We start from the raw sequence: 26,744 nt of genomic DNA on the forward strand, positions 1-26,744 counted from the left end.
GTGTCTGTAGCTTACCATGAGCTGGCATAGGAAAAGGGGAAGTATGGATGTGACATCTGTGAGCCTGGGATTGTCCGGATGATCACATAGAAGAGCTGGATTCCTCTGTTAGTGTCCTTGGTTATGTTATAGGACCAAGCTAACCCTTGAAGCCCTGACTTATCACAGGCAAGGCTGCCTATTGCTTATAGCTCCATTGCAGGTAAGCAGGGTCCTCTGCACCGTGTGGTCAGTTGGGGACCTTGCTGGATGGATTCTTTGCTGTCTTGAGCCATGGCCTTCAAGGCCCATGGCCTCAGTGGATGAGGAAGAGTGATTGTACATGGTTTCCCTCTGCCTCGGTCTAATGTCCACTTAAACTTTGGTGGCCAGAGCTGCTCACAAGGCCTTGTTCAACTTCAGAACAGCTGGATACGGTGGTCCTTGGGGAATCCAGAAGGAGAGGAGAATGGGATATTGTTGAGACATAACAAGGACATGACACCTTTGTGAAGAAAGAAGGCCCTCAAGCTTGCTTTGTGGCTAGGGTAGTCCTAGCATGTGAGCGTGTGCCACTGGGCTGATCTTTCTTGCCACCATTGTCTCATGGAATACTCACAATGAAATTATCATTCCATTACACTGTTGAGGAATCCACAGCTCCAGGCCACAGCCTCAACGAAGGCCACTTGCCTCAAGGTGATGGCTATGCTTGCTGGCAAGTGCTCACCTGTGCTGGAGCTGACCAGAGTAGTGGATGTTAGATGTGGGCAGGGCCACAGGAAGGGGGTGGGGAACCCATGTGTGTCCACCTGTGCGTAAGGAGATGGGCTTGGCTGTTCTGGGCTCAAACCTCGCCTGGCTTTGCCTCTACAGCCCCAGAAAGTAATGCTGCTGTAAATTTGAATGAGTTCTCTCGTCTCTTTGAAGCAGTAAAATCACTGCCGTTCTGGAGCGAGAGAGAGGGCACAGGATGAAATTTGAGGTACCTCTTTTAGTTCTGCTCAGTAGAAAAAAATGCTGGTAACTGAATCCAGGTGTTTGTGTATGTTAGGCATATGTTCTGCCACTAAGACACGTCAGCTTCAACCGTGGAGTTCTTTTAAGGTCTGGAGGCTCTGGGTGGAGAGCCAGCAACTGGAACAGAATGCCATAGGTAGAATGAGGTCTCCAAGCCACATTGAGGAGAAGTACCTGGGTTGTGTGAGGTGTGCAAAGGGGGTACCTTTGTCCACTTATGTAGGGAAGTGTGGAAGTGTGGAGCCATATGCATTTGCGGGTTCTGGTCCTGGTGGCTGCCAGCCCACAGCATCGCTCTTGAACTCCCTCCGACTCCTCTAAGCCTCACATTACTTTTCTCTGAGCTGCCCCTTATGGCTTCTCAGTACTGGATTGAGAATCATTTAATTTTTCATGAATACCCTAAGGATATATAAAGCCATTTATGGGAGAGGGCTCTGAGGAGGACATTGCAGGCAGGTGATAAGAGCCTATGGATTTGAAGATCGTTTTCATGGTGGTCATCCCTGTCAGGACTTCTGGCTGCTCCCCCTTTTGTGGCTTTGGGGCTGAACATTTTCTACTGGGGACAAGGAAAGACAGAAAAGGGCCTTAAATGAAACCAGTCCAGGTATCCGGGCGGTGGTGGCTCATGCCTTTTAATTCCAGCACTTGGGAGGCAAAGACAGGCGGATTTCTGAGTTTGAGGCCAGCCTGATCTACAGAGTGAGTTTCAGGACAGCCAGGGCTACACAGAGAAACCCTGTCTCAAGAAACCAGTCCAGGCTCCTTACTTGTTATGAACCCCGAGGTGGTCCTGAGGGATGTTAACTCTGACAAGGGTTAGAATTCCTGAAGATTGGTCAGAGCAATCTCCTGGCCCCTATTCACTAAATAATCAAATCAGTTGTCCTGAGGATAGCTTAGAAAGCTTTTTAGGGACTGGTGTCACCCAGCCAACTAGTCTCCTGCACAAGTTCTGTGTAGATCCTGACTTTGGCTTACAGACCAAAGCTGTCTTTGCCCTCTAGTCTCCTGCCACCTAGTGGACAAACCAGCACATGCCAATCAGAACATGCCAGTGGAAGCAGACAAACAAGTTTATTGTTGTTACTTTGGTCTTGTTGACCAAATGATTTATTGTCTGTGAACTGTCCTCCTTATCGAGTGTCTCTCATTATTCACCAGGATATAATAAACACCCAGTTACAGATGAAGAAGTGAAGGTGCCAAGAGAATGAACAACTTGCAGAAAACATATAGAGCTAGAACCTGGCCTTCCAAACCTCTGGCTTGGCCTCAGTCTCATTAACCAAATGATAGGCTCCAGTAATGGAGCTGGGGGTCAGCTCCTGCCCCTGCATCGGGCATGTGCTATCTTAGGAGGTGTTTGTTGACTAGCCCGATTATTCACACATACAGTAAGCTTCCCCTCTATTATGGAAGGAAGGACACACGTCCAGTTGGTAGTGTCTGTCTTATATGTTCAGAGCTCATGTAACTGCCTCTCCTACAGAGTAAGTGGTGTGATTGTTTTCTTCTGTTTTGGTCAGGTATGATGTTGCATGCCTATATTCCCAGCACTCAACTGGCAGAAGCAGGATGATCATAAAATCAAGGCCAGTTTGGGCTATATAATGAGACCCTGCCTCTACAAGAGATGCAGGAACGGAGATGGCTCAGTGGGGTAAAAGTACTTGCTACATAAGCATGAGGACCTGAGTTTGATCCCTCCACCCCTGTGAAAAGCCAAGAGTTGCAGCACACCCCTGTAGCCCTAGCATGGCAGCAGTGAGGATGGGGATTAGAGACAGGAGACTCTCACGGGCTTGGTGGACAGTCTAGCAGAAAAATGATTAGCTCCAGCTTCAGTGAGAGACCTTGTCTCAAGGGAATAAGGTGGAGAAAGATAGAGGTACACATACTTGGGTACCTGCCTGTGTGTGCACACACAGGTATATTTCGGAGAATTTAGGGATTTTAGTTTGCCTAAGGAGGAAATTATGTCAGAGAATAAAAAGAAATCAGACTTGGTTCAAAGAGCAGGCTTTAAGTTGGGCTCAGTTGTTTCATTACCTGATGGCCTTGGTTGACAGGTGGAATTTCTTTGAGCCTCATATGCCCCATTTATGTACAGAGGGGTAGATAATGCAGGGAGTAGTAATACTCTGACAGCCTGCCTAGCTTTCAAGGGTGAAATGAACTCCTGGCTATAGGGTTGCTGTGTACACTGGAAATGATGCAGATTCCAGTCAGCATTTCTATCCATTCTCAGAGCCTGGAAACTGGTGAAGATGTTCCCTTTTCTACCCTGAGCCAATTGGCATACTTTCTTCCTTATATCAAGACCTGAGATTTTTTTGTCTCTGACTTGGGAGCCCTGGCCTTCTCTAGTCAGCCACGGTCTCTGCCTCCCTTCCCAGAGGAATCCTGGAGGTGGATGATCAGATCACCATCTCCATGGCAACCAAAGAGGTCCTGCTGCACTCCCACAGAGGGCCTTGAGTCTGTTCCCAGCAGTGGGGGTGGAGCCAGAATGGAGAACTCCTGTGACATTAGCCACACACCAAGCAGTGAGCTGCCATGTGTCATTGGCCAGGTGACCAACTGTCCCTGTGCTGATTTAGTGATTGGATGAAGGTAGGAACCATTCTATGCTCCAAATAATTGTTGTATGCTGATCAAGGGACCTGGGTGAAGGAGCCATGGACTAGGTTCCATGCCTGTTCACTGTATACACTCAGATCAGAAGAAAGCAAAGCTCTTTCTGTATACTGCCTCCTTCTCTATCCCCAGGCAAACTCTGGATCCCTTGAGACTTCTGCAAGCCCTGCTTCTTGTCAGCAGCCTTCCCAGTGCTTAGGGAGTTGATGGCTTGCTGCCGACCGCATTGTAAAGCTGCTTCAGAGTCTGAGCTTTGTTAGGCTTTCAACTGAGTTCTTATCTTAAACTGGTAGATTTCTGCATTTCTCAGAAGTAGAATTGCACAGGATTGGGGTAGTATTAATAGCCCTGACTCGACCTACATGAACTCAGTTCAAATCTCTGGGGTGGGACCTAGTCACCAGGATCTTCCATCATGTGTGAGGTCAAGAACTTAAGTCTTAAAAACTCAGCATGTGAACCCCAGAGGTCTTTGATGCCTTCCTCAATGCTGACACTACTTGAATTGACGGACGGTGATTATTGCAAATGACAGAAGGTGCTGTGACAGCTGCTTGTCAGTTCCACCAAAACCCTGTGTAAGGGTCTATGATTTGCTAAAGAATGACACCCTGGACTCAAATAGTATGTAAACACAGAGTGTTTTATTCTGAAGAAGTCTAGCATGCTGGGGTCTCCCATTACCAAGAGAGAGACAACCAAGTGAGCTTGCAGGCCTGATTTAAAGCACGTTAGGGAATTCTGGGGTAGGTGACCTCTATGTTCATCTGTTCAGTCTATCTCTAAGGACATTCCATTACTGGAGTGTGGGGGCTGGAAACTTGCTGGGGAGGTCTGGAAACTGTTGCTGAGGAAGTAGCTGAGGAAGTCCGGACACTGCTGCTGACCCCTTGTCCTTGCCTCAGGCCAGGTGGCGGGGCAGCTTCTGAGGCCTGGACTTGCCTGGAATCCCCCAGTTCTTGGAAACTGAGATTTAGGCCTAGTTTCCTTAACTGTCTATTTGAAGCCTGTCATGAGGTCAGCTTAGCCTTTCTTACCTGTTTTTGTAGTTTAAGACCCAGGAGATCCTTGTGGACATTCAGTGCTAGAGATGCAGTTGGGGTTGCACAGATAATAGCCATTGCTTATTTAGTGCTTGCCTTGGGCATTGCATATATTTTTCCCATAACAAGTTTATGAAAACTTGATGGGCACTGGATTTAGTGTTGTACACCTAGAACCCTGCTACTTGAGAGCGTGGAGGCAGAAGGATCAGGAATTCAAAGCCAGTCTTGGCTATATAGCTGTTTGAGGCCAACCTGAGTTACATGAGACTCTTGCTCAAAAGAAAAAGGAGCTAGATGTGTATAAAAAAAAATCACAAATTAGTGAAAGTACCCTTTAAAAAACTTAGGGATTGTAGAGAGATGGCTCAATAGTTAAGAGCACCCTTGCTCTTGCAGAGTACCTAGATTCAATTCCTAGCACCCACATGGTGGCTCACAGACATCTGTAACTCCAGTTTTAGGGTGATCTGACAACCTCTCCTGATCTCCATGGGTACCAGGCATATACATGCACATACATACATATAAGCAAAATACACATACATATAAAATAAATCCTCAGTTGATAGAGTGCATCCCCTGGGCTCAGCCCTTACCACCCTGTAAGCAGATTGAGGAGGTGCATTATGTAATTCCAGAACTCAGAACGTGAAGGCAGGAGGATCAGAGGGGCTTACTTAAAGAAGGAAATTACATGAAACCCTGTCTTGAGAGGAAAAGGAAGAAAAAACTGAAGCTCATGAAGTATAGATATTGTTAACCACCATATAGATATTGTTAACCACCTATTTTACAGATGGGGAAACTGAGGCTCTGCATGGTTAGGTAGCTTGTCTAAGGTCTTGTGGCTGGTAAGTAGGAATATTGAAGATAGAACTGGTATCTGATTCCATAGCCCACACCCCTGACCACCGTGTTGTCCCAGCCAGCTCCCTCTCTGTTTATGGGGCAGCAGGTGCTGAGAGGAAGTGACTTGTGCCAAGAGAACCTCTCATCTTGATTTTAGGCTCTGACCAAGGACTCCAAGTGCTAACACGTTGATCAGCATAGGTCCTCTTGGCTCTGAAGTATCTGCCCTCTACTCTGTGTTCCCTGGGTGCCATCTCCGCCTCTACTCTGCCTGTTTACCACACCAAGTTCCTTAATGTCGTTCTAACAGACACTGTTGTGTGGGCACTGTCCTTATCTTACAGAGAAAAACTCAAACTCAGAGAGGCTGTGACTCAAAGAAACCAAAAGCCAACCAGCTGGTAATCTACATCTGGTGTTTAAAGCCAGGCTCCCAGCTTTGGCATAGGCAAGAAGACACTGAATTATTTGTGTGCCATGGAACTGGCTTTTCCTAAGGGTGGAGAGAGTCAAGAACAAGCCAGTAGCAGAGCGGGACAGGAGACTGGAACTTACTCTTGCTATAGAGACTGTCAGTCTCAGAGCAGATGGTAGGAATGAGCTCTGGACACTCACGGGGCTGTGCTTGCCCCCAGGAGGCTATGGACAGAAGTCCACTCCTCACTGGGACTCAGAAACAAGCCCTGTGTTTGGAGGACAGTATAGATATCAGAAGACACTGTCCATCTGGAGCAATGTGATGCAAGGGATTGTGGGATGTGGTGTAACTCCTTCCTGATGGTGCTCTGCACCCCTGCCATCTGGAGGCATTCTGGTCTCAGAATGGTGACCAGCCCAGATGTGACCTCTGGTTCTGACATCCCAGACCTCTGTTGTGGTTTTTAGTTTCAGGACTGGGAAATGCCTGTGTCACTCACAGGAGGAATGGTCTAGCACCTCTGCAGCCCCTGCCTCAGCAAGTTTGTCTCTGTGCCTTGCTCCCTTAGCGTGGGCAGCGGTGCAGCCTTTGGCTCTGCTTTAGTTCACCCGCCCTCAGCTCAGAATCTCCTGGCCTTTTTGTGGAAGAATCACACTCCTTCACTATCTCTCCTCGTTCTCCTGGCTAATGAATTTGGCCTTTGCTTCCTCCTCCAAATGTGCTGTTCCGGAATCCCTGGTGTCTCCCACTCCCGCCTCCCGTTCCCAAACCAGGGCACACCTCCCTCTTGATTCTCTTCTGGACCTATACAGCTCTTACTCTTCATGTGGCCTCCATGACCATCATTCACCATCCTTTTTAGTCCTCAGCAGTCCTTCTTGGACTTGGGTGGCTTCTTTGCTCTACTTACTCCCTCCTTCTTCATCTAGAGTGATTTGTAGAGTCCAGCCTCACCCATCATCGTCTTTCTACTCTTTCCCTGACCTGTAGGCTGCTGGCTCCTGTTCTCAAGACATCCTGGGTACTGACATTGTCTCCCACATCTGAATAGACTAGAAATGTCAGTAAGGTCAGATCTTTCACCATGCTGGGATTATATAAGGATGCTCACCTTTTTTTTTTTTAACCATCCATCCATTCATTCATTCATTCATTCATTCATTTATGGATTATAAACACTGGGGATGAAACAGGGAATAAAGTGTATAAGAATGCATGTCCTTCGGGAATTTGCCTCCTCATCAAGAGGAAACAAGGAACAGTAAGAACCTCGGAGTAAATGATCTAATGCGTTAGAAGCTGGGGTAAGAGACATCAGCCACATGGGGGTGGTTACTGCTTGTGATTTTAAATGGCATGCCTGGTGGAGCTGTCCCACAAAGATTTGAAGGAGGTGGGGAGTTGGCCATGAGGCAAATGAGAGGTCTTAGATGTCACCAGGAGTTCACTTTGGAAAATTGGTGACATTCAGGACGTTGAGGCCCACACCTGTAATTCTAGCATTCAGGAGGCTGAGATGGTAGCTTGCTGAGATTCTAGGCCAGCCTGGGATATAGTGTGAGACCTTGTCACAAAACAAAACAAGAATGAATTGCTGGGACTAGGTGGGGCTAGTCTGTCTATATAACTCCAGGATTAACAGATAACCAGCATGCATAAGGCCCTGGGTTTAATCCTCAGCACTAAACAAAAAAGAAAGGGGTGGGATACTCTGTAGCGGGGAGGGCAGGAGCAGGGAGACCCATCCAGAGGACGTTTTTCTGAGAATATGTGTCACTCAGACTAGGTAGTAATACTGAGAGGTGACTGTTCCACAGGTACAGCCAACAGGAATTTCTGGAGTGGGTGTGTGTGTAAGAGAGCTGGGATGATTGACAGAAGGGTGATACCTCTGGGCGAGTGGGTGAAGCTGTGGTACCGCAGCCGTGTGTGTGACACTTTGGTTAGACGTTTTTACATTGGGATGCTTCTTGACATTGAACTTGAGCAGACAGGCGCCGTCTGCATAAACGAGGGAGACGTGGGCCGAGAGTTATCAGGATGTAGAAGATACTTCAGAGGAGGAGACTGGATGAGGAGGAGACAAGTTGGGAGAAGTCTAAGTTCCAAGTCCTGGGCTGAGGAGGCAGGAGCACCGTGCCCTGTGCTGAGGTAGTATTGGGTAAGGTGTAACCACCCATAGAACAATTCCTGGAAGCCAAATGGAAGGAGCAGTGTTCACCACCCTGAGCGCTACCATGAGTGAGGGTGAGCTTTGACTGTGCTTTGATCCAAGTACCTTTGCTCTGGATGGTAGGTGAGAGTTGGTGCCTGTTTCTTCTTGGGCTTTTTGTTCCTCCCCAGAGCATGGGTCAGAGGTAAGGACTGACCCTGGGCCATGGAACATTGTGGTTTCAGCCTAGTTTCCATCTCAGTCTCTGACACACAGCCTAGCTGTTACAGCTGTTCTGTGTAATGCAATAGGAGGCTAGGATTCTGTCTTATGTCCGGTCCATGTGATCCTGCTACTGTCGTTCCAAAGTGTATGATCCAGCTCTCATGGTATGTATGGAACAGCAGCTGGGCGTCTTCTGATTGGTTCTGTGATCCAGGGTCTGGCTCTGCATCTCTAGAATAATTGTGGATTGGAGCTCTATGGATAGGACCTAGCTTGCTTTCTGCCACACCTGCTACACCTGAACCCAGGGCCTGTACCCAGGAACCTGTCCCTGCTTCTGTCTGCAGTACCTTCAGTCATCCAAGCCAGAGGATCCCCTTCCTGACTACACTTTATATAATACCTTCCACATCCACTCTGTTTTTCCCCTGTTAACTGGCACCACCCTTGGCATCCATAGGAGGACTGTGCTCTACTCCAGAATGGCCTCTCTGACTTGACTGGCTTACTACTGTTTCTGAGGCCACTTTGCTCTTTTGGCTTTAGTGGTTCCTGTTACTGATGGGAATTGACTATAGAGTACAATGTGCTAGTCTCTCCACAGCCTGATCCCCCCGGAGCACAGTGTTAGGCCAGTCCACTTACCAGTGCCTTGCTTCTGCACTGATAGCCGCTCAGCAGGGGGGCCTCTTCGTCTGCTGTTCCTTCTCAGTACAGGTTGTTTCTTTTATTCTTAGGCATCCTCGAGCAGCCTCCTGCACAATTTTTTGTGTCATTGTATGTCCAAATCACATGGTGGAACAGCATTGGTCCTGGCATTAAATTACCATATTCAATCTGGCTTTCTACCTAGACCCTCAGCCTTGGACAGCCCTAAACTCCTTATGCCATCATTGTCTCAGTCGTAAACGCAAACGGTACAATTTATGTAATTCTTAAGTTCCTAAACTTTTTTCCTTAATACTAATAATTATTATTACCGTATTATATAAATATTACATATTTATATACAATATATCATTTAATTATATTTACATAGAGCCATATATAATATTTTTATATATTACATATAATTATATATTTATATATGTTGTATACTATATAATTACATATAATTAATATATAACTATTATTATTATTTTAGTTTTTTGAGACAGGATTTCTTTGTATAGTAGTCCTAGCTGTCCTGGAGCTCACTCTGTAGACCAGGCTGGCCTTCAACTTAAAGAGATCTTCCTGCCTTTGCCTCCCCAGGGCTGGGATTAAAGGTATGTGCCACCACAACCCAGCCATAACTTTTTCCCTTTTTTGAGACATGTCTTGTGTAACCCAAGCAGGCCTTGAACTCTCAGTAATTCTCTGTCTTCTGCATGCTGACATTAGAGATTGCATGTCACATTGCCCAGCTCTTCTTAAAACCTTTTATGTGTCAGATGTGGTGGTATACATCTATAACTCTAGTACTCAGGAGTATGAGGCAGGAGGATCACTATGAGTTCAGAGCCAGCCTGAGCTACATAATGAGTTAAAGTTTAGTCTGAAACCTATAGCAAGACCTTGTCTTAAACAAAAACAAAACAAAACACCAAGCCAGCTATGCAACCAAACAAGAAAGCCACACTTTTTTTTTAAGATTTATTTATTTTATGTATATGAGTACACTGTAGTAGCTGTCTGCCAACACACCAGAAGAGGGCACTAGATCCCATTACAGATGGTTTTGAGCTATCATGTGGTTGTTGGGAATTGAACTCAGGACCTTTGGAAGTGTAGTCAGTGCTGAGCCATCTCTCCAGCCCCAAACCCACACTTTTTAAAGTGTGCCAACCTTGAGTATCCAACTGAGTGAACATTTCCACATGTCTCTTTATATAAGTGGATCAAGACAGGGAATGTTCCCATCACCCGTGAAAGTTTGCTCATGCCTGTCCCAGTCAGCACACTGCCTGTTTGCAGCCCTGGGTTTCACTTGTTCCTAAACTGTGTGTGACAGGGTCTATGCTGTGTGCTTTCATGTCTGGCTGCTTTTGTTCTACATAACATCTGTAAGGTGACCCTTGTGGGTGAAGTGAAGCAGTGCGCCCAGTGCAGCACGGTTGTGAACCACAGTGTATAAGTGTTGGCCACAGGAGCTCCTGGGGCCAGCAGGACAGCTCTCTGAAGACTTGCTTTTCTCGGATTGATGATTAGGCCTGTGCTTTCCTCTGTGCTTCTTCTCTGCCCCCACCGCACCCCCGTTGGTTCCCAGGTAGAAAATAACTTACTCACAGTTAGCCTTGATGTCACCTGTGCTGGAATGTCAGGACCACTCTACACCTGGAACTATATCCTGTACCTGTAGGTTCTTTAGAATCTGAAGAAGAGGAAGAGAGAACCCCATCCCTCTTATCAGCATCTGCTTGGAGTTTGGGGCCCTCATTGTATCTATCTAGCCATATCTGTTGGTCTTTGGGTCAGGCCGGCTTCAAGACAAGATTGTGAACGCTGATCTCCTGCCGTTTGGGCACCTGTGGTGGTAGGAATGAGGGCTAGTGAGCTAGGTTGGATTGATCTTACCTCTTGCCGGCCAGGTCTCTTTATTGCTTGGATTTGTGTTCTAGGGCTGGTCATCTGGCTGCTCTTGGTATACTAGCTTCATCACAGGCTGAGAGTATAGTACCCCATATTCACAGGTGATGTCTTCTCTGGGTGACACAGGATTATGCCTGCATATGACACCCAGGAGCGTATGTCAGGAGGAACTGCCGAGAGGTAGCTATGTTCTGTGACACCATGGCTGGGGTCTCTGGGCTAGCCGGCTGACTCAGCAGAGCTCCAAGTCCTGACCAACCTCCAGTTTGACTCAGGATCTCGTCTGTGCCCCCTTCTGTCGTGCAGTTCCCCTTACCTCCTTGCTCACTCAGTGTTCCAGCCATGGTGGCTATTTATAGGCCTGTTTCATACTTGTGCCGTTGCCAAGCCTCCTCCTTGCCTAGAACTCTGCTCCCGGCCACCGCCCACCTGGCAAGCACCCACACATCGTTCAAGAGTTAATTAATAATATCAACAACAGCAGCTAAGATTTATTGGGTGCTTACTATGTGGTAAGTGCTTCACACATATCATCCAGTTGAGGCCTTGCAGGCTGGAGCTTGTTCTTCTGTCCACCATCCACTCAGTCACGTATCTGCTCAGAAGTGGCTCCCTGGTGCTATGCACAAAGAGGCTGAAAATTGAAGGACAGTGGATAGAGTCTGTCTTCTCCATCCTTTGCTCTTAGAAAGTGATAGTCCCTGGAATGTTTGGTCCCCTCACCCCTCTTTGCTTCACCATGCCTGGGAAGTTTTATTGCATGCTAGACTGTCTTCCTTTACTGGGGTGTAAGGATATCACTTAGAAATGTGTGCGTTACACATGGCAGAAACCTGATCTGCTAGGGCTTTTATTTCTAACTTCCCAGGAAATAAGGCGCAGATATTTCAGTTGGCTCTGTAGCTCACGGCTCACACAGATGTCTTTGCTTGCCTTTCACTTTTCCTCACAGCAGCAGAATAGTTGTTGTAGCTTCTGTGATCACAGCTAAGTTCAAGGCAAGAAATCAAATCAAGCCACAGGCCTTTCAGAATCTCACTGGTCAGAATAGCATTTAGCAGTCACTTCTTACAAGAGAGATAGGGAAAGTAGATGTCTTTCTGAGGACAAGGTCAGTTTCTGCTTCATATAAAACCAAACTGTTGCAAGCAAGGAAGAGATGATACTAGACAGAAAATAAGCAGGGTTTGCTACTGTCTGGGGAGTAGGACAGCACAGTTCATTCCTCCCGGGTTTCCAAACTATGAATGCTCAGTAAGGTTTTTTTCTTTTAGTTTGCTTTTGCTTTATCCTTTGAGGGTAGGTGGGTGGGGTACAGGGTTTTACTGTGTAGCCCAGGCTGACCTTGAACTCAGAATTCTCCTGTCCCAGGCTTCCAAGTGCAAGTATTATAGATGTGCGCCATCACATCCAGTTTTTGTATGCATGTTACATGTGATCTCCCCAGCTTCTGTGTGTGTCCAGACCTTTCGGGGTTTTTTGTTTTTTGGACATACTACTATGCTACTGTTACTAATATCCTCTTTCACTTATATGATGGCATATGTCACCCACATAATGCTAAGTGAGTGTATATTAGTCTGTCTTGAAGATATATCATAATCTACTCATCCAGTTCCCTATGCCTAATCATTCAGATTGTTTTAAATATATTTTTGCAACCATAAATAGCCTAGAAAGTATTTTAAACAGTTTTTAAATTTTACTTGTGTGGGTGTGTTTTTTGGTTGTTTTTTTTTTATGTTTTTTTTTTTTTTTTTTTTCCAGAAAAGATCTACCTATTTGCTCTGGCTGCTCTAGAATTCACTATGTAGACCAGGCTGGCCTAGAACTCACAGAAATCCACCTGGCTCTATCTTCTGAATGCTGAGATTGAAGGCATGTGTTACTACACTTGATCTTGTATGGATGTTTTGACTGCATGTGTGTCTGTGCACCATGTGCATGTCTGGTGCCTACAGAAGCCAGAAGAAGGTGTCTGATCCCTGGAACTGAAATGATTCTGAGCCACCATGTGGTTTCTGGGAATCAAACCCAGGCCCTCTGGACCATTGATCCATCTCTCTAGCCTATGCAAGCATATTTCCATGAGTATTTATAACTAATTGCATATTATTATCCTAGGGCTCGGTTTTGAATTATGCTGGGTTCAAGCTGTGTTGACAACTAAAATTTCTTTAACCATTTACCAGATAAACTGAGCAGAGTTGTGTTAGTTAAATACACCTTTCAGGAGCTCTGAGAATGTTCCTTTACAGCTTTGGACTTTATTAATTAATGCTATCATTTTGTGGTGCTGGCCTTCACCCTCAGGGCCTCACGCATCCTAGACAAGAAGCCTACCATTATTTTTATGTTCTTGTTAATTTGATAGGAAAATTATACCAAGGGGAAAGGAAAAGTAGTTTGCATTTTCTTTGATTGTAGTGAGGTTAACCTTTAAAAAGAGTATCTCTGGCCATTTGCTGTTCTATTTTAAGTTTTCTTCCTCTTCCCCTTGCTCATTAGAATATGACATAATTATCTTTTTTCTTACCAGCTTGTAAAAATGCTTTATCTGGGTACCATGTGAGGAACACATAGGAGAGCTAGCTGGCTTTGAGGGCTAAAGAGGGTCTCACTGATGGACAAAAGGCTGAGGAGAGGGTTTTAGGCACCAGATCAACAGATGCAGTGGTGTGGGGAGGGGGCTTCCTTGCCATATACATTATCACAAAAGTTGGTGGCTTAAAGCCACAAAGTTATCTCACATTCTGGAAATTATAGGTCTTCATGTTGGGAAGCGCTTCCTTTAAGACTTCAGGGGTCAAATTCTTGTTTGCTTCTCTCAGTGCTGGCTGCTCACATTCACAGGGCCTTCTCTTTCCTTTGGTTCTTAAACTTCAAGGGATTCACCACCTATGGTTTCATCCAAGATGATTTTATTTTGAGATCCTTAACTTGATGGTGTCTTCAAGTATCTTTTTTTTTTTTTCCAAATAAGGTCGTATTTACAGGTACCAGGGTTTAGGATTAGACACTTTGGCTATCTATTCAGAAAACTGAAGGAGCCTGAAGATGATCTGACATTGTAGGGCAGGAAGAGACAACCAGAAAGTGGAGGCAGATTTGGGCTATAGACATTCTTCAGCTGATAAATTTAGGCTGGTTGTGCCATTGAAGCTAGTGGGGAAGTATGGAGTCTTAAACAGGCAAGGCATAATCGGGTTGTAGCTTGGCTGCTCTGTGGAGAAAATTGGCAGGGTGGGTATTTGAGGAGGTTCCATTGAGAGTGGGAAGGAGGAGTCTGGAGAGACTTGTAAGTCTCCTGTCATCTGATATAGCCACAGGTCAGAACTGGGAATTGGAAGATATGTGTGTCCAGGAAATAATCAGAGACAGATATGCTGCCCAGACCCTGTGGAGTGCCTAAATAAATAAATAAATAGAGGAAGCAAATCCTAGACAACACTGACCCCACCCCTATCATTTTATTATGAGAAATATCAGACATGAAGAAAATTTGAGAGTATTGCACACCTAACAGCCCATTCACTGTTAGCTAGAGTCTGTAATTACCAGTTTCCCACGGCCGCTCCCTTCACGTCTCTCCATCCCCCCATCCCAGTCCTTCTCATATTTTATGTATTTCAGAATTGCAGATGATTCTCCTTCAGGCTGGCCTATCATTAACAAGAGTTCAGTATTTGGTGAACTGTATAAAGCTTTAGTGAATGTGTCTGTGTACCTCAGATGCCTGCTAGGATAAGGAATGGTTTCATTGGCCTGGGAAGTTCCCTTGTACCCACTGCTGTCACCTCCTGTCCACACCCCATTCCCTGAGGCCACCAGTGTTGTGACAGTATTTCCAAACATGGGTCAGTGTTGTCTGTTCTAGAATGTTCTACGAGCAGAAGCATTCAGGTCGTGCACTCACATCTAACTTCTTTCACTTAGGGTAGTATCTTCAAGAATCAGTTGTATAGTTCCTTACTGTTGCCTGGTGGCAGTCTGTTTTAAGAACAGCAGTGTTTGAGAGATGGGTAGTGAAAGATTTCACCAAGGAGACAAAAAAGAGTGTGGTTGGTAGTGGTTCAGATAGCACGAGTGTCTCTGGTCCCAGCCCCGCCTTGCTCTTCCTCTGTTATAAAAGACATCTGGGGGTAGATCATTCCAGGGTCAGAAGGAAGTTCCATTATCCTGTTAATCATCAGTGACTCGGACTCCTGCTATTCTGTGCAGTGTCTTCTCATGGTTTAGCATGGCTGCCGCAGCTCCAGCCACACAAACTGACAATGAAAGGAAGAGTGGTGAATGCAGGAGTGATGTACTTCTTGTTACTATTGCTAATCTTTTAATTAATTATTTATTTTTATTGATATGAGTGATCTGTCTTCACACACACTAGAAGCGGGCATCGGATCCCATGACAGATGGTTGTGAGCCACCATGTCATATGGTTGCTGGAATTGAACTCAGAACCTCTGGAAGAGCAGCCAGTACTGTAAACCTCTGAGCCATTTTTCCAGCCTCCTATTATTACTAAATAATATATGTGTGGCCTGTTGTATGCTTGTTAGTTTGTGTGTGTGTGTTTGTAAGTGTGTGTGAGTGCGTGCACATATACATGTGCACACATATATGTGCGTGGCAGCCAGAAGTCCAGGTCAAATGCTTTTGTTTGTCACTCTCCACCTTTCAAATTCTAAAATTTTAGTGTGTGCATGCACACATATGAGTGCATATATGTATGTCATATCTCCTAGAGTTGGTTGTGAGCTACTGGACACAGGTATTGGGAACTGAACTTGAGTCCTCTAGAAGAGCAGTAAATCTTCTTTTTCCATCTCTCCAGCTTCACTTTTAATTTTCTTTTTTAATTTCTTTTTTTTTGGGGGGGGGGTTAGTTTTTCGAGATAGGGTTTCTCTGTATAGCCCTGGCTGTCCTGGAACTCACTTTGTAGACCAGGCTAGCCTCGAACTCTCAAACTCAGAAATCCGCCTGCCTCTGCCTCCCAAGCACTAGGATTAAAGGCGTGCGCCACCACCGCCCAGCTCACTTTTAATTTTCTAAGACAGGGTATTTCACTGAACCTGAAACTTCTCAATTTGGTTAGATTCACCAACCAGTGAGCTCAGTGAACTTCAGGGATCCTTCTGTCTCCATGCACTCCCTACTTATCAGCAATAGCATCACAGGAATGTGCCACCATCTCCGACCTTTTACATGAGTGATAGAAATCTGGACTTACATCTTCATGCTTGTGTAGAAGGCACTTTGCCAACTGAGCCATCTCTCCAGCCTCCATGAACAAAAGCAACGTGGGGAAGAAAGACTGTACTTTTAGCAACCATCTTCAAAGTCTTCATACATGTCCACCTAACACTCCCACCTATGTACTCCAGGTTGGCCTTCAGCTTGTAATGATCCTCCTGCCCTGGCCTCCCATGTGCTGGGACTGTAGGTCCAGGGCATTATACCCAGCTATTCCACTTGCTCACTAGTAAGGACTTAATCACACACTACTAAGAAATGTAGTCTCCTTACTAGCCAACGAGCATAGTGCCACTGCAAATACAGTGGGGTTTCTGCTTCCAAGAGGGGGAGTGAAGCTGGCTGTTAGCAACTTCATTGTCTCACTTCCTTTTGTGGCCAGGCCACATCCACTTAGTGTTCCCATTTGAGGCCTTCATGGACCAAAGCCTGTCTGCCTGGTGGGATTCCTTTTCAGCCTTTCCTAGAGGGTTGCTTTTTCCTTTTTCTGTATCTCTTCTCCTAATAGAACTGTTCTAGACTCCTAGGATTTTATGAAAGGCAGGAACAAGAAAGGAACTACCTAGGAATACTTGCAGAGGGTGCTGTGCCAGTCCTCATGTCTGTACCTTGTGCTCCCCTCATTGGCTAACATGTCCCATGAGGAGGGCTAAAGGCAGGGTGCTGGGATTTTTTTGGTGTGAGATTCAGAAAGGACAGGACAGTCCTTGAAGACGTAGACAGACCCAGGTTAGACAGACCATGGTCTCAGGCAGATGTCTGAGGCTCAGAGACCTCTTCTGTGAGAACAGCCTTGGAGAGGTGCTTAGATGGAGCAGGAGTGCATACTGGGGGAAGGCTGGCAGAGACCTTCCTTTCCTGTGGGAGATGCAAGGAATTGCACTAGAGGCAAGCCAGGCCATCTTCCCTTTTGGTCTTTCTGTGAACCATGCCTTTGGGTCATACATTTCTGTGATGCATGATACAGGTCAGTCTAGCTGATGGCTAAGTCAAGGTCCACCATAATTTATTACCCTACCTCCTTAGCTTCAGCATGACAAGACCCAGAGCCCCTGGAAGAGTAAAGAGGTCTGGATCTTCATGTATATGCCTTTCCTGAGGAAATACAGCCTGTGTCCCCAGACAGCTTAATGGACATCAGCCGAGCCCTGGAAGAGGAAGTCAGCAGAAGCAGGTGCAGAGAGCCCAGGGGAAGCTTATCAACTGCCAACAGCCAGATTGGACTGAGTGTAGCCATGGCCTGGTGCCCCAGTGACCTGGTGACACCATTCTCAGGCTTCTGGCTGCCTGTGGGCCGGTGTGTTGTGACAGAGAAGGAGGAGCCAGGGCCTCCACAGAGAGCTTGACTCACTGGGGCCTGCTTAGACCTCAGGCCTGAGGTGGACAGTGCATCCCTCCACTTATTCAGTCTGCCACTTCAGCTTTCCAAGAGCCTGCTATACGTCAGGGAGGCCATGCTGTCGGTACTATAAACTGGGTTCCCAGGGAACATCCTGGAGGAAGTGATGTCGGAGCAGATAATGGGACAGATTCAGCCAGTCTCCTCTGACATACTGGCCACAATCCCAAAAACTAGGAACCATATGACAAATTGCTTTATTTTCAGCAAGTCCCGTGTACAACAGGACACTGACTGACACCCGTGGTTCCAAGGTTCATTCTTGGCATTCTTCTGTAAGATGTGGTACCAGCTCTTTCTGGTCTTTCAGAGGCTGTACCCCTGACCTCTCCTCACTGATGACTCCCTCCCTGAGCCAGGGTTCAGGACAGAGGAGACCTTCCACCTTGCTTGCAGCAACCTGTACTCTGAGACATCCCGATAGGGGCCAGAATGTTGGAAATAGCAACACCCAGCTATCTGGCCAGTCGCTGGCTAAGAATGATGCCTGGGTCTTAGTGAGACTGTTCTATAACTCTTGGCAAAGCCTAGAGGTACCACCATGTTCCATGGTGGCCTACCCTACTGCCCCCAGGAGGGTGTCTGTGTGGGCGCTGGCCCTTGTGTGGTGCTAGGAACACTGAGGGGTTAATACAGCTTTACTTCCTGTCACCTTCCCTCCTGCCTGCTCTGAAGGAAGCTGTGTTGGAATTATAGACATAAATGCTGGCTTTTGAGGAGCCTGCTGCTCACCAAGTCCCTGCCAGGCCTGGGCACAACCTTCTCTCCCACGCCTGCCTGCCTTGGGCTCTGTCTTGCATGCAGGGCCGCATTCAGAGGACCGAGGACCTCCTAGGGCCCACTTTCTGGGCCCTCCCTACCCCAAACCTGTCCTGTTTACCCCCCACGGATTGAGCTCAGTGTACAATGGTACCCAAGGAGGAGGGACCGAGGAAGTGACATCGCTTGGCCCGCCCCCACCTCCTTATTCCCTATAAAAAGCAAAATGGTGACTCAGACAGAAGAGTTGGAATCGTCCTGCCTCCCGCTCCCACTGTTAATTTTTAGACGTGGAATTAGGCAGGAGGCGCAGGAAACACAGCTCCACACACACGCAGCTGACATGCTATTAGGCGGGTGGAGACAGCAGAACCGCTCCTCCCCAACTCCCAGCAGCCTCTGACGGACTCAGCAGAGCCTGTGCCTGCTGGAGCTCCCACCCCCTCCCCAGGCCTGGCTGTACAGCCCCTGCCCTGGCCCAGGGTGCATGGTACATCTGGGGCTATGGCAGCCGGGGGCCGCCGCCGGCGCCCACTGCGCTACCAGTCCCTGGCAGCCCTGGTGGAAGACTCTCAGTGGCCTTTCTTGTTCCTTGTCTCAGACTTCAGCTACGGTGCGGAGGACTACGACGCAGAGGGGCATGAGGAGCAGAAGGGGCCCCCGGAGGGCTCGGAGACCATGCCGTACATCGACGAGTCACCCACCATGTCGCCCCAGCTCAGCGCCCGCAGCCAGGGTGGTGGGGACAGCATCTCACCCACCCCACCTGAGGGGTTGGCACCTGGGGTAGGTACTCCTGTTTTCTCTTCTGGGGAGATAAAATGACATGTGCAAGAAGTGGGCCAGGGTCTGCCTAGGACAATGTTGGCAGTGAGGTTGGGGGAGGGTGGATCTGGACTTCTGACGCCTGTCTTCTAGCTCCTTGTCCACTACCTGCTGCGCTCTGCTGCCCCTTACCTGCTCCCTGCTCTGCCAGCTGTTCGTTCCTCTGCTTCCTGGATGCGCTCTCTCCCTTTCAGTCACTCTGTCTCTCAATAGGATGGGGAGTGGTCTCTGGAAGGGCCAGGCTTTTCTATCTGTACCTGGCTGGATACACATGGCCTGTGGGACAAGTGCCCCCACAAAACCAGTACTGGTCTCAAGCTCCCTGTGGAATAAAACAGTATGTTTCTGTAGTGTTCCCCAGGATGAGGGCCTCCAGCTCCGTCCTGTTCCACATAAAAGAAATAAACCTGTGTGCCTAACTTTCCTGCTGCCAGGAGAGGCAGGAGCTGTCTTCTTAGAAGTCTTTTTGTAAGAAATATTAAATAGGCTTTGATAGGGCAGGGAGACAGGAGTGTGTGGACTGTAGTACTTATAATTAGTGCCGTTCCTAATGACAGAGATCAGCACTGGGCCCAGCTCATGAATGTACGCATCTGAAATACACGAACAAGCCAGGCAGTGATTCCTTGAGGTTCTTTTCTGGAGTTGGGGGGAAAATGATAGCCATTTGTGTTGGTGGGGGGAGGAACTCAGTTTCACAGGTCCTTTTGGTCCAGTTTGTCTAGGTATGTTTTGTGGTGTTCTCTTTCCTCTCTCTGAAGCCCCTGGGGGAGCATCAGAGATGCTATGCAATGCATTTCTCTTCTCTAAGTCCTAATACCCCCCACCTGGACTCTACCATTTGGAAGAACCCCTGCTCCTTCCCACCCTCTGCAGGCTCTCACCCCCTCTTCACACACTGGGGTGGCTGTTATAGCCTTTGGCAACAAGGGCCTTGGCAACCAGCATCCCACTTGGGGGAAGCCACATTGTTGCCACGGCAACAAAGGCCTAGGCAGAGCTCAGCGCTGCCAGGTGGTGCAAGTTTGAGAAGGGATGGTGGGGGCAGGTAGGAGGTGGAGGGGATGGATGTAGGCGTTGGCCAGCTTCAGGCTCCCCCACAGCCAGCATTCTTCGGTGCTGTTGCCCTGAGGAGGGGTGGTGGATTGGAGACAGCCATTTTGGCAGGGTGTTTGAATCAATGGAGGAGCGGTTGTTCTCGGACCTGGACTCAGGCCAACCAGGAGCAAAAAGGAAGAGAGAACTCTGGTTCTCTATCATTGCTTTCTGGTTGTAGGTCAGTGAGGATCAGATTTCCTCTAAGCAATTAGCCTGTACCCCTTTGCAGGTGCAGGATGATACCTGTGGACTCTCCATGCACGGCCTGGTCTATGCAGTCTCCTCTTTGTCTCTACTGCTTGTCTCCCTTCCCCTCCTTCCTCATGACTTCTTTGCAGGAGTATTTATCCATAGATATTTAGATTTCCTGGTGAAAAGTCCTGCCCATGTTCTGTGTATTGCAGGGCTATATTCCTGCCTGAGGTTCTCAGCTTTGGGTAGAGGCTTCACTTTGTCCCATTGTTCTTGATGGTCAGAAGGGAATAACTTGAATGGAAGATTTTGAAATGTTAAATATTTACAGACAACTGTCAACTGAAGTACTTGGGGCTCTCAGTACCGATTTTCACACTATTGATAGATAGAGGGATTATTCATGCCAGTTGGGAACGGCTGAGGCAACTCTAGCTGCAGGATGCTGCCTGCCCCAGCTGCCTTCCCAAGCTATAACCCCTGCTTTCCTGGAGCTAGCTGCCTTCTGCTCTTTCTGTTGGGTTACTGGCCCCACCTAGTGGACTCTGCAAGTATTGCTATTTACAATGGGGTGCCTGGCTTGTGCTAACCCTTTTCCCCAGTTCTTGTTTTTTCCCCAGTTCAAAACCAGATGATCTGGTTTTGCTTTTATATGAGAGGGGTGTGTGTGTGTGTGTGTGTGTGTGTGTCCCCATCCATCCATCTGTTTGTCTGTCTGTGGCTATGTATATATGGCTTGGTGTGTGTGTGTGTCTGTCTGTCTGTCTGTGGCTGTGTATATGTGGTGAGTGTGTGTTTGTGTGTGTGTGTTTGTGTGTGTGTGTGTGTGTGTGTGTGTGTGTGTGTGTGTGTGTATTCCTGCTACTTGGCTGTGCTCATTTGGCCAGGCAGTCTTTTCCTCTGCCAGGCTTCCTGTTAGGAACTTGGGAACAGAGGGGACTTTTGGACCAAATCAGACAATTGTTCTAGATGTTCAGATATCTAACTTTTGGCACAGCCTGGAAGCTAAACTTTCCACACCCAAACATGCAGCCAAGTTGTACCTAGGAAGGAGGTCAAAATTTGGTTTACGTGTTAGAAAAACATAAAGCAAATGGCGTGTGTGTGCAAAACTCTGCTTTCTGGCTATAGGACACTGAACAGGGTCGTTGAGTGGAGAGCCAACTTGTAGTCCTAGTCCAAGTCCAGAGGCGTGAGAATCAGGTAAGTCAGAGGTGGGGGATTCTAGATGTACTTAAGCTCCAGCACACCTTGTGTTTCAGAGTCCAAAGTCTGGAAAGGACTCGTGTCCCAGCACTAGCAGGCATGCAGCTGGAGCCCCTCTGTCTTTGTTTGAGACAGGATTCTCCTGAAATTTCCTCAGATCTGAATAGCTCCAGCTCCTCTGAAGGGAGGCTGTGAGGAATGGCCAGGGATTGCTCACAGGGAGCCTTATAGCATTGAATACATCCAGTCCCAGCACTCAGAAGGCAAAAGCAGGAGAATTGTGGAGTCTAGGCCAGACTGGGCTACATAGTAAGCACCTGTCTCAAAACAAACAATCCTCACAAGACAGCTGTCATGGGCTGGGACCAGGAACATTGCAAAGACTCAAATCTGGTAAATACATCCTGGGGAATGGATCTGTTTGCAGCTCACCTCCTTTCTGGATCTGTCCTACCAAGTGTAGAAGACTCAGCCAAGACCGTGCTATGATACTTTCCGTCTTGACTTGTGCCCTATAGGTAACAGGTGAACCACAAACCCTGCTTTGCACAGGGCCAGGGTCACCCATTGCTAATGGCTGAACTCAACTGGGAGTGTGTAGTTTCCCTTGGGAAAGAAGGTGAGGACACTCCCATTCAGCTGCAACTTCCTGTCCCAGAACCATAGTCTGAACAGAAAACCTCATTGCTATAGATCATAGTTCCTGTCTCCTCTCTGGCTGATGTAGTCAAAGGGATGCCAAGACAGAGAAAAGATCTGGGTTTTGTCTGTCTTCTACTTTGAATATGTGTCATTCAAGGATGTCACCCTCTCTGAATTAATTTACCAATCAGTAAATGGAAGATCCTGAGAATCTCCTCCTCATGTGACCTGACACAGCTATCAGGAGTCTGCCATGAGATGTTGTTACAGTCCGGAATGCCATGCAATCTGTAAAGTCTGTATGGGTGCAGACCAGCTGGCATGAGGATCCAGAGGTGGAAATGGAGGAGGGATGAAGTGGCCATCATTACCACTGTCTTCTCTTCAATTTCTCCCTCCCATCAGCCACTGAAAGCCCAAGGCTGAGCCTCTCACATAGGTTGCTTCATTTAAAGTCCATGATGTCTCTGCAAGATATGTGCCCTGCTTTCATTTTATAGTCGGGGAAACTGAAGCTCGGGGAGTTGACATAATTCGCCAGAGACTGTTGCATCCCGTGGGACCAGGGCTCCTCCAGTTCAGGTCTTGTGAAGCTTTTACATAAGTAGCTCTGCCACCCTCTCAGACACCCTCCTGGATAAAGATCTGACAGCCCAGCTGACCCCCACCCCCAGTGCTGGGGGGTGATATACAGTTCTTAGGACTTGCATCTGCCCTTCTAGATAAGGAACACCATTCTTGGCCACTCCTTTGTACACCCACAGCTCCCGTGGTAAGCTCCCAGTCAGTCAGTCACCTCTGGGTTCCTGGTTGGTATTTGGGATTGGATTGTGTAGCTGTGGAGTGGAGAGTCAGGGACTCAGCTGGGCAGAGCCACTATCTGTTGTCCCAGCCCTCTCAAGCTGGGGTGTTGATTGGGGCTGTGAGGAAAGACCTCGGTGCCCTGGTGGAGGCTCAGCACCCTTGTTTCTGTTTCCCCCTGCTGGGTTTTCTGTCTCCGCTGCAGTGATGACAGTAACTGTCTCCCCCTGTGCATCGTGCTGGGCCGCAACTTCCAGCTACTGGTGGAGCTCTGTTATATACATGAAGAAACAAGGGCTTTGGGAGCTTCCGGCCTTGCCAGGTTGGGAAGGAAGAAGAAAAAGCAGCTTAGAGTGCCACTGGCCACTTACTAGTGGGCACTCCTTATCTTCTTCAGGCCATGTCCCCCTTTCACACCCCATAATAGCTTCCTTGGTGTCTTCCCCAATGGACTGCACCTGACTGGCCTGGCCACCCTATGGTTCTCACACCTTCTCTGACCTCTCTTCTCCCACTGGCCTGCTGGCAGCATAGTTCATAAATGTATTTCTTACCTGCAAGTAAGGCTACTCCCAAAGTAATATTTATTCAATAAAGGTATGCTAATCTACAGTTGCCCAGGGCCCTGCGGGTAGGAAGGTGGGCCCAGCCAGAAGAGGTCTCAGCCCTAGATAACCTGAAATTTGGAAGGAAGTAGAGAGGAAGAAAAGAGGTGTCTGGTAAAAAGAGTGATTCCAGCATGAAGCAAGTGTGGTGACAGCCACCAAGTGTGTCCTCACGCCAGGCGTGGTAGCCATTCCTGTATCAGCCCTGAGTAAGCTGAAGCAGGAGGATATTTGGATTTGAGGCCAGCTTAGATTCACAGTGAGTTCTAAACCAAACTAAATAGGAAGATAGTATCTCAAAAAAAAAAAAAAAAAAAAAAAAAGATGTCCTCATGGATGACAGAGGTGAGCTACTAGGGTCAGAGGAGGCTCTGCCTCTCTGCTTTCTCCCAGGGGCCCAAAGGGGTCCCAGAGAACCAGCAGGATCTTAACAGTACATTATTATCTGTTGTTACTGAGTTTCTCCACTGGTAGGTGCTAGCGAGGCCACAGCAGCTTTTCTTCCTCTCCAGGGAGGATGATGCTCTTATTTGCCTGCCCCATAAGAGGCACGTGCCAGTGTGGTGGGTGACAGAAAGAGAGTAATTACTGTGAGCTAAGATTTGAGTTCAGCCACTAACTGTCCCACAGGCCAGTCATGGCAATGCGTGCCTGAAATCTTAGCATATGGGAAGTAAAGGTAGTGGGGTTGCCAGTTCCAGGCTGGTCTGGGTTCCTAGTAAAACCCTGTCTGGGCAGTGTGGGTGGGATAGGGGAGGATAAGAAAGAGCTATCTAGCATTTGGACAGGTAATGAGCTTCCTGTCCTTGGAAGGATCCCAGTAGAGGCTGATGACTGAGGTAATTCCTTAGTCATTTCTATTGGGCTGCCATTTGCACTAGGGATGCCACTTCATTGGCTGAGCGCCATAGGAACCATTCTCTTCACCTGAGCCCCCCTCTTTCCTGACTCTCGGGAGACCCAGGGCTGTGGATATGCTAAGCCAGTACTCTGTCACCAGGCCACACCCCGAGCCCCAGATTGCCCCATGAAGGCCATTTATCCAACATCTTTAAGAAATGTACAATATCACCAAAAGAAAGTCATGTGACCTCAAGTGAGATCTTAGAGAAGGGGTCATGGAGGAGGTAGAAGTAAGGGGATTATATAACCTGAGAAACAGTGGTCTGGTGTGGCTGGGTTATTAGGTTGGAGATGAGTCTCTGGTGGGCCATGCCCTACCCGTGTGCCTCCCCACAAACACCTGCCAAGGAAAGAAGGTGAGAAGAACCGGTGCTTACGAAGTCTGAGCTCAGTTCGGGTGCTGCCCTGTGTGCACCAGATGTTCCAGCAGCCCTAGAGATGGCACAGTACTGGTTCCTATTTGCACAACAAGGCTATTCCCATTTTATGGATCAGGAAACGAAAGCACATTTAAATGCTTTGCCCAGTGTTAGAGAGCTTTAATAGGCAAAACTAGAATTCAAATCCAGAGTCCAATGGAGAATTCTCTCACTCCATCCTCCACCCCTTTCTATGTGTGTGTATGTGTGTGTGTGCATGCATGCCCGTGTGTATGTGCACACTTTCATAAATTTATGTATACTGCACGTGTGCAGGAGCCCATGGAAGCCAAAAGAGTGTTGAATCCCCGAAACTAGAGTTACAAACAGTTGTGAGCCACCATGAAAGTGCTGGGAACTGAACCCAGGTCCTCTGGAAGAGCAGTAAGCACTCTTAACCATTGAAACATCTTTCCTGCCCCTGATTTTGTTAGTTTGTTTTTACCATATAAACAGTGTTGTCTTATACCCAATAACTTTATGCTATTTTTTGTCTAATATTGTTTATAACAGTATCACTCTGTAGCCCAGGCTAACCTTGAACCCTTAGCACTTCTCTTGTCTCTGTCTCCCTAGTACTTGACAGGCATGAGCCAGGATGCCAGACTCACGCGATCTTTTGAGTGATGCTTGCCATGATGGAAAGAGAAGGCAGAGGGAGACACGGGGTGCATGAGGGGAGTGTCCAGTCCTTTCTGTGGCTCCTGTGACCCCACTGCCTTGGCACCACTCCAGGGCCAGCCAAGCTCCCCAGAGTGCTGACGCTCAAGGTTCTGCCAGGAGAGCTGATAGACATCTTCAGGCTAAGGAAACTGCGTCTTGCAGAGGCCTGGAATCGAGAACGTACCTAGCTCTTTCAGGAGTTACTGTCACAGGCCAGGTGGTGGTGGTGCACGCCTTTAATCCCAGCACTTGGGAAGCAGAGGCAGGCAGATCTCTGAGTTCAAGAGTTCGAGGCTAGCCTGGTCTACAGAGTGAGTTCCAGGACAGCCAGGGCTACTACACACAGTGAAACCCTGTCTCGAAAAAACAAACAAACAAACAAAAAACAAAAAAAAAGGAGTTACTGTCTCTGGTGTGTTGGTTTGAGTCACCAGTGAGAAGCCAGTGGACCAGCTGCCCTTGTTTGTCTGACTTAGTGGCTTGCTGTTGAACACAGATTGAGCAGTGTTTTAGAATGAGTGATGTGATATCAGATGAGGATACACCCAGGGATGGTCATCTGACTTGCCTGAAATCCTTCCACACCTAACCTTTGGCTATAATGGTGAAACCCAAAGGCTCCCACTCTGCCAGACTCCATCACTGAATTCTTTGCCAGCCCCTGAAGCTTCCCCACTTATCTCCACCTGGAATATTAACTCCATATGACTTCCCTGCCTGTCTCCCATCTCCAGCAGTATGGCTAACCTACTCATTTTTATTTTATTTCACTGTTTCTGTGCTTGAAGGTAAGGACTTAACTTGTGAGGATGTATTCTGCTACTGAGCCTTGTCCCCAACCCTTGGTGTTTTGAGACAGGCTTTCCCTATGTAGTCTGGTTTGGTTTTGAACATGTAACCCTCTTGACTTAGCCAAGTGCTAGAGTTTCAAGCATGTATCACCATGTTCAGCTATGGCTGAATTTTAACATCGCATCCTCCAGGGAGCCTCCTGTGACTTCTCATTTGTTACATCAGACACACCTGCTTGTGCGCTCCCAGATTCACTGTAAATTCCCGCCATAGCACTGTGTGT

General features: G+C 47.6%; 1 protein-coding gene across 1 annotated transcript in view; it reads left to right on the forward strand.

Moving 5' to 3' along the window:
- Positions 1-18,819: 18,819 nt before the first annotated feature.
- The window catches only part of Abr (ABR activator of RhoGEF and GTPase), a 92,027-nt gene continuing 84,102 nt past the window's right edge, over positions 18,820-26,744 (forward strand). The window contains exon 1 of the mRNA XM_028759182.1: positions 18,820-19,101. Coding sequence (XP_028615015.1) covers positions 18,820-19,101 — 282 coding nt within the window. The remainder of the gene's footprint in view (positions 19,102-26,744) is intronic.

The sequence above is a fragment of the Grammomys surdaster genome, unplaced genomic scaffold (assembly GCF_004785775.1).
Source record: "Grammomys surdaster isolate TR1022 unplaced genomic scaffold, NIH_TR_1.0 126278, whole genome shotgun sequence".
Lineage (NCBI taxonomy): Eukaryota > Metazoa > Chordata > Mammalia > Rodentia > Muridae > Grammomys > Grammomys surdaster.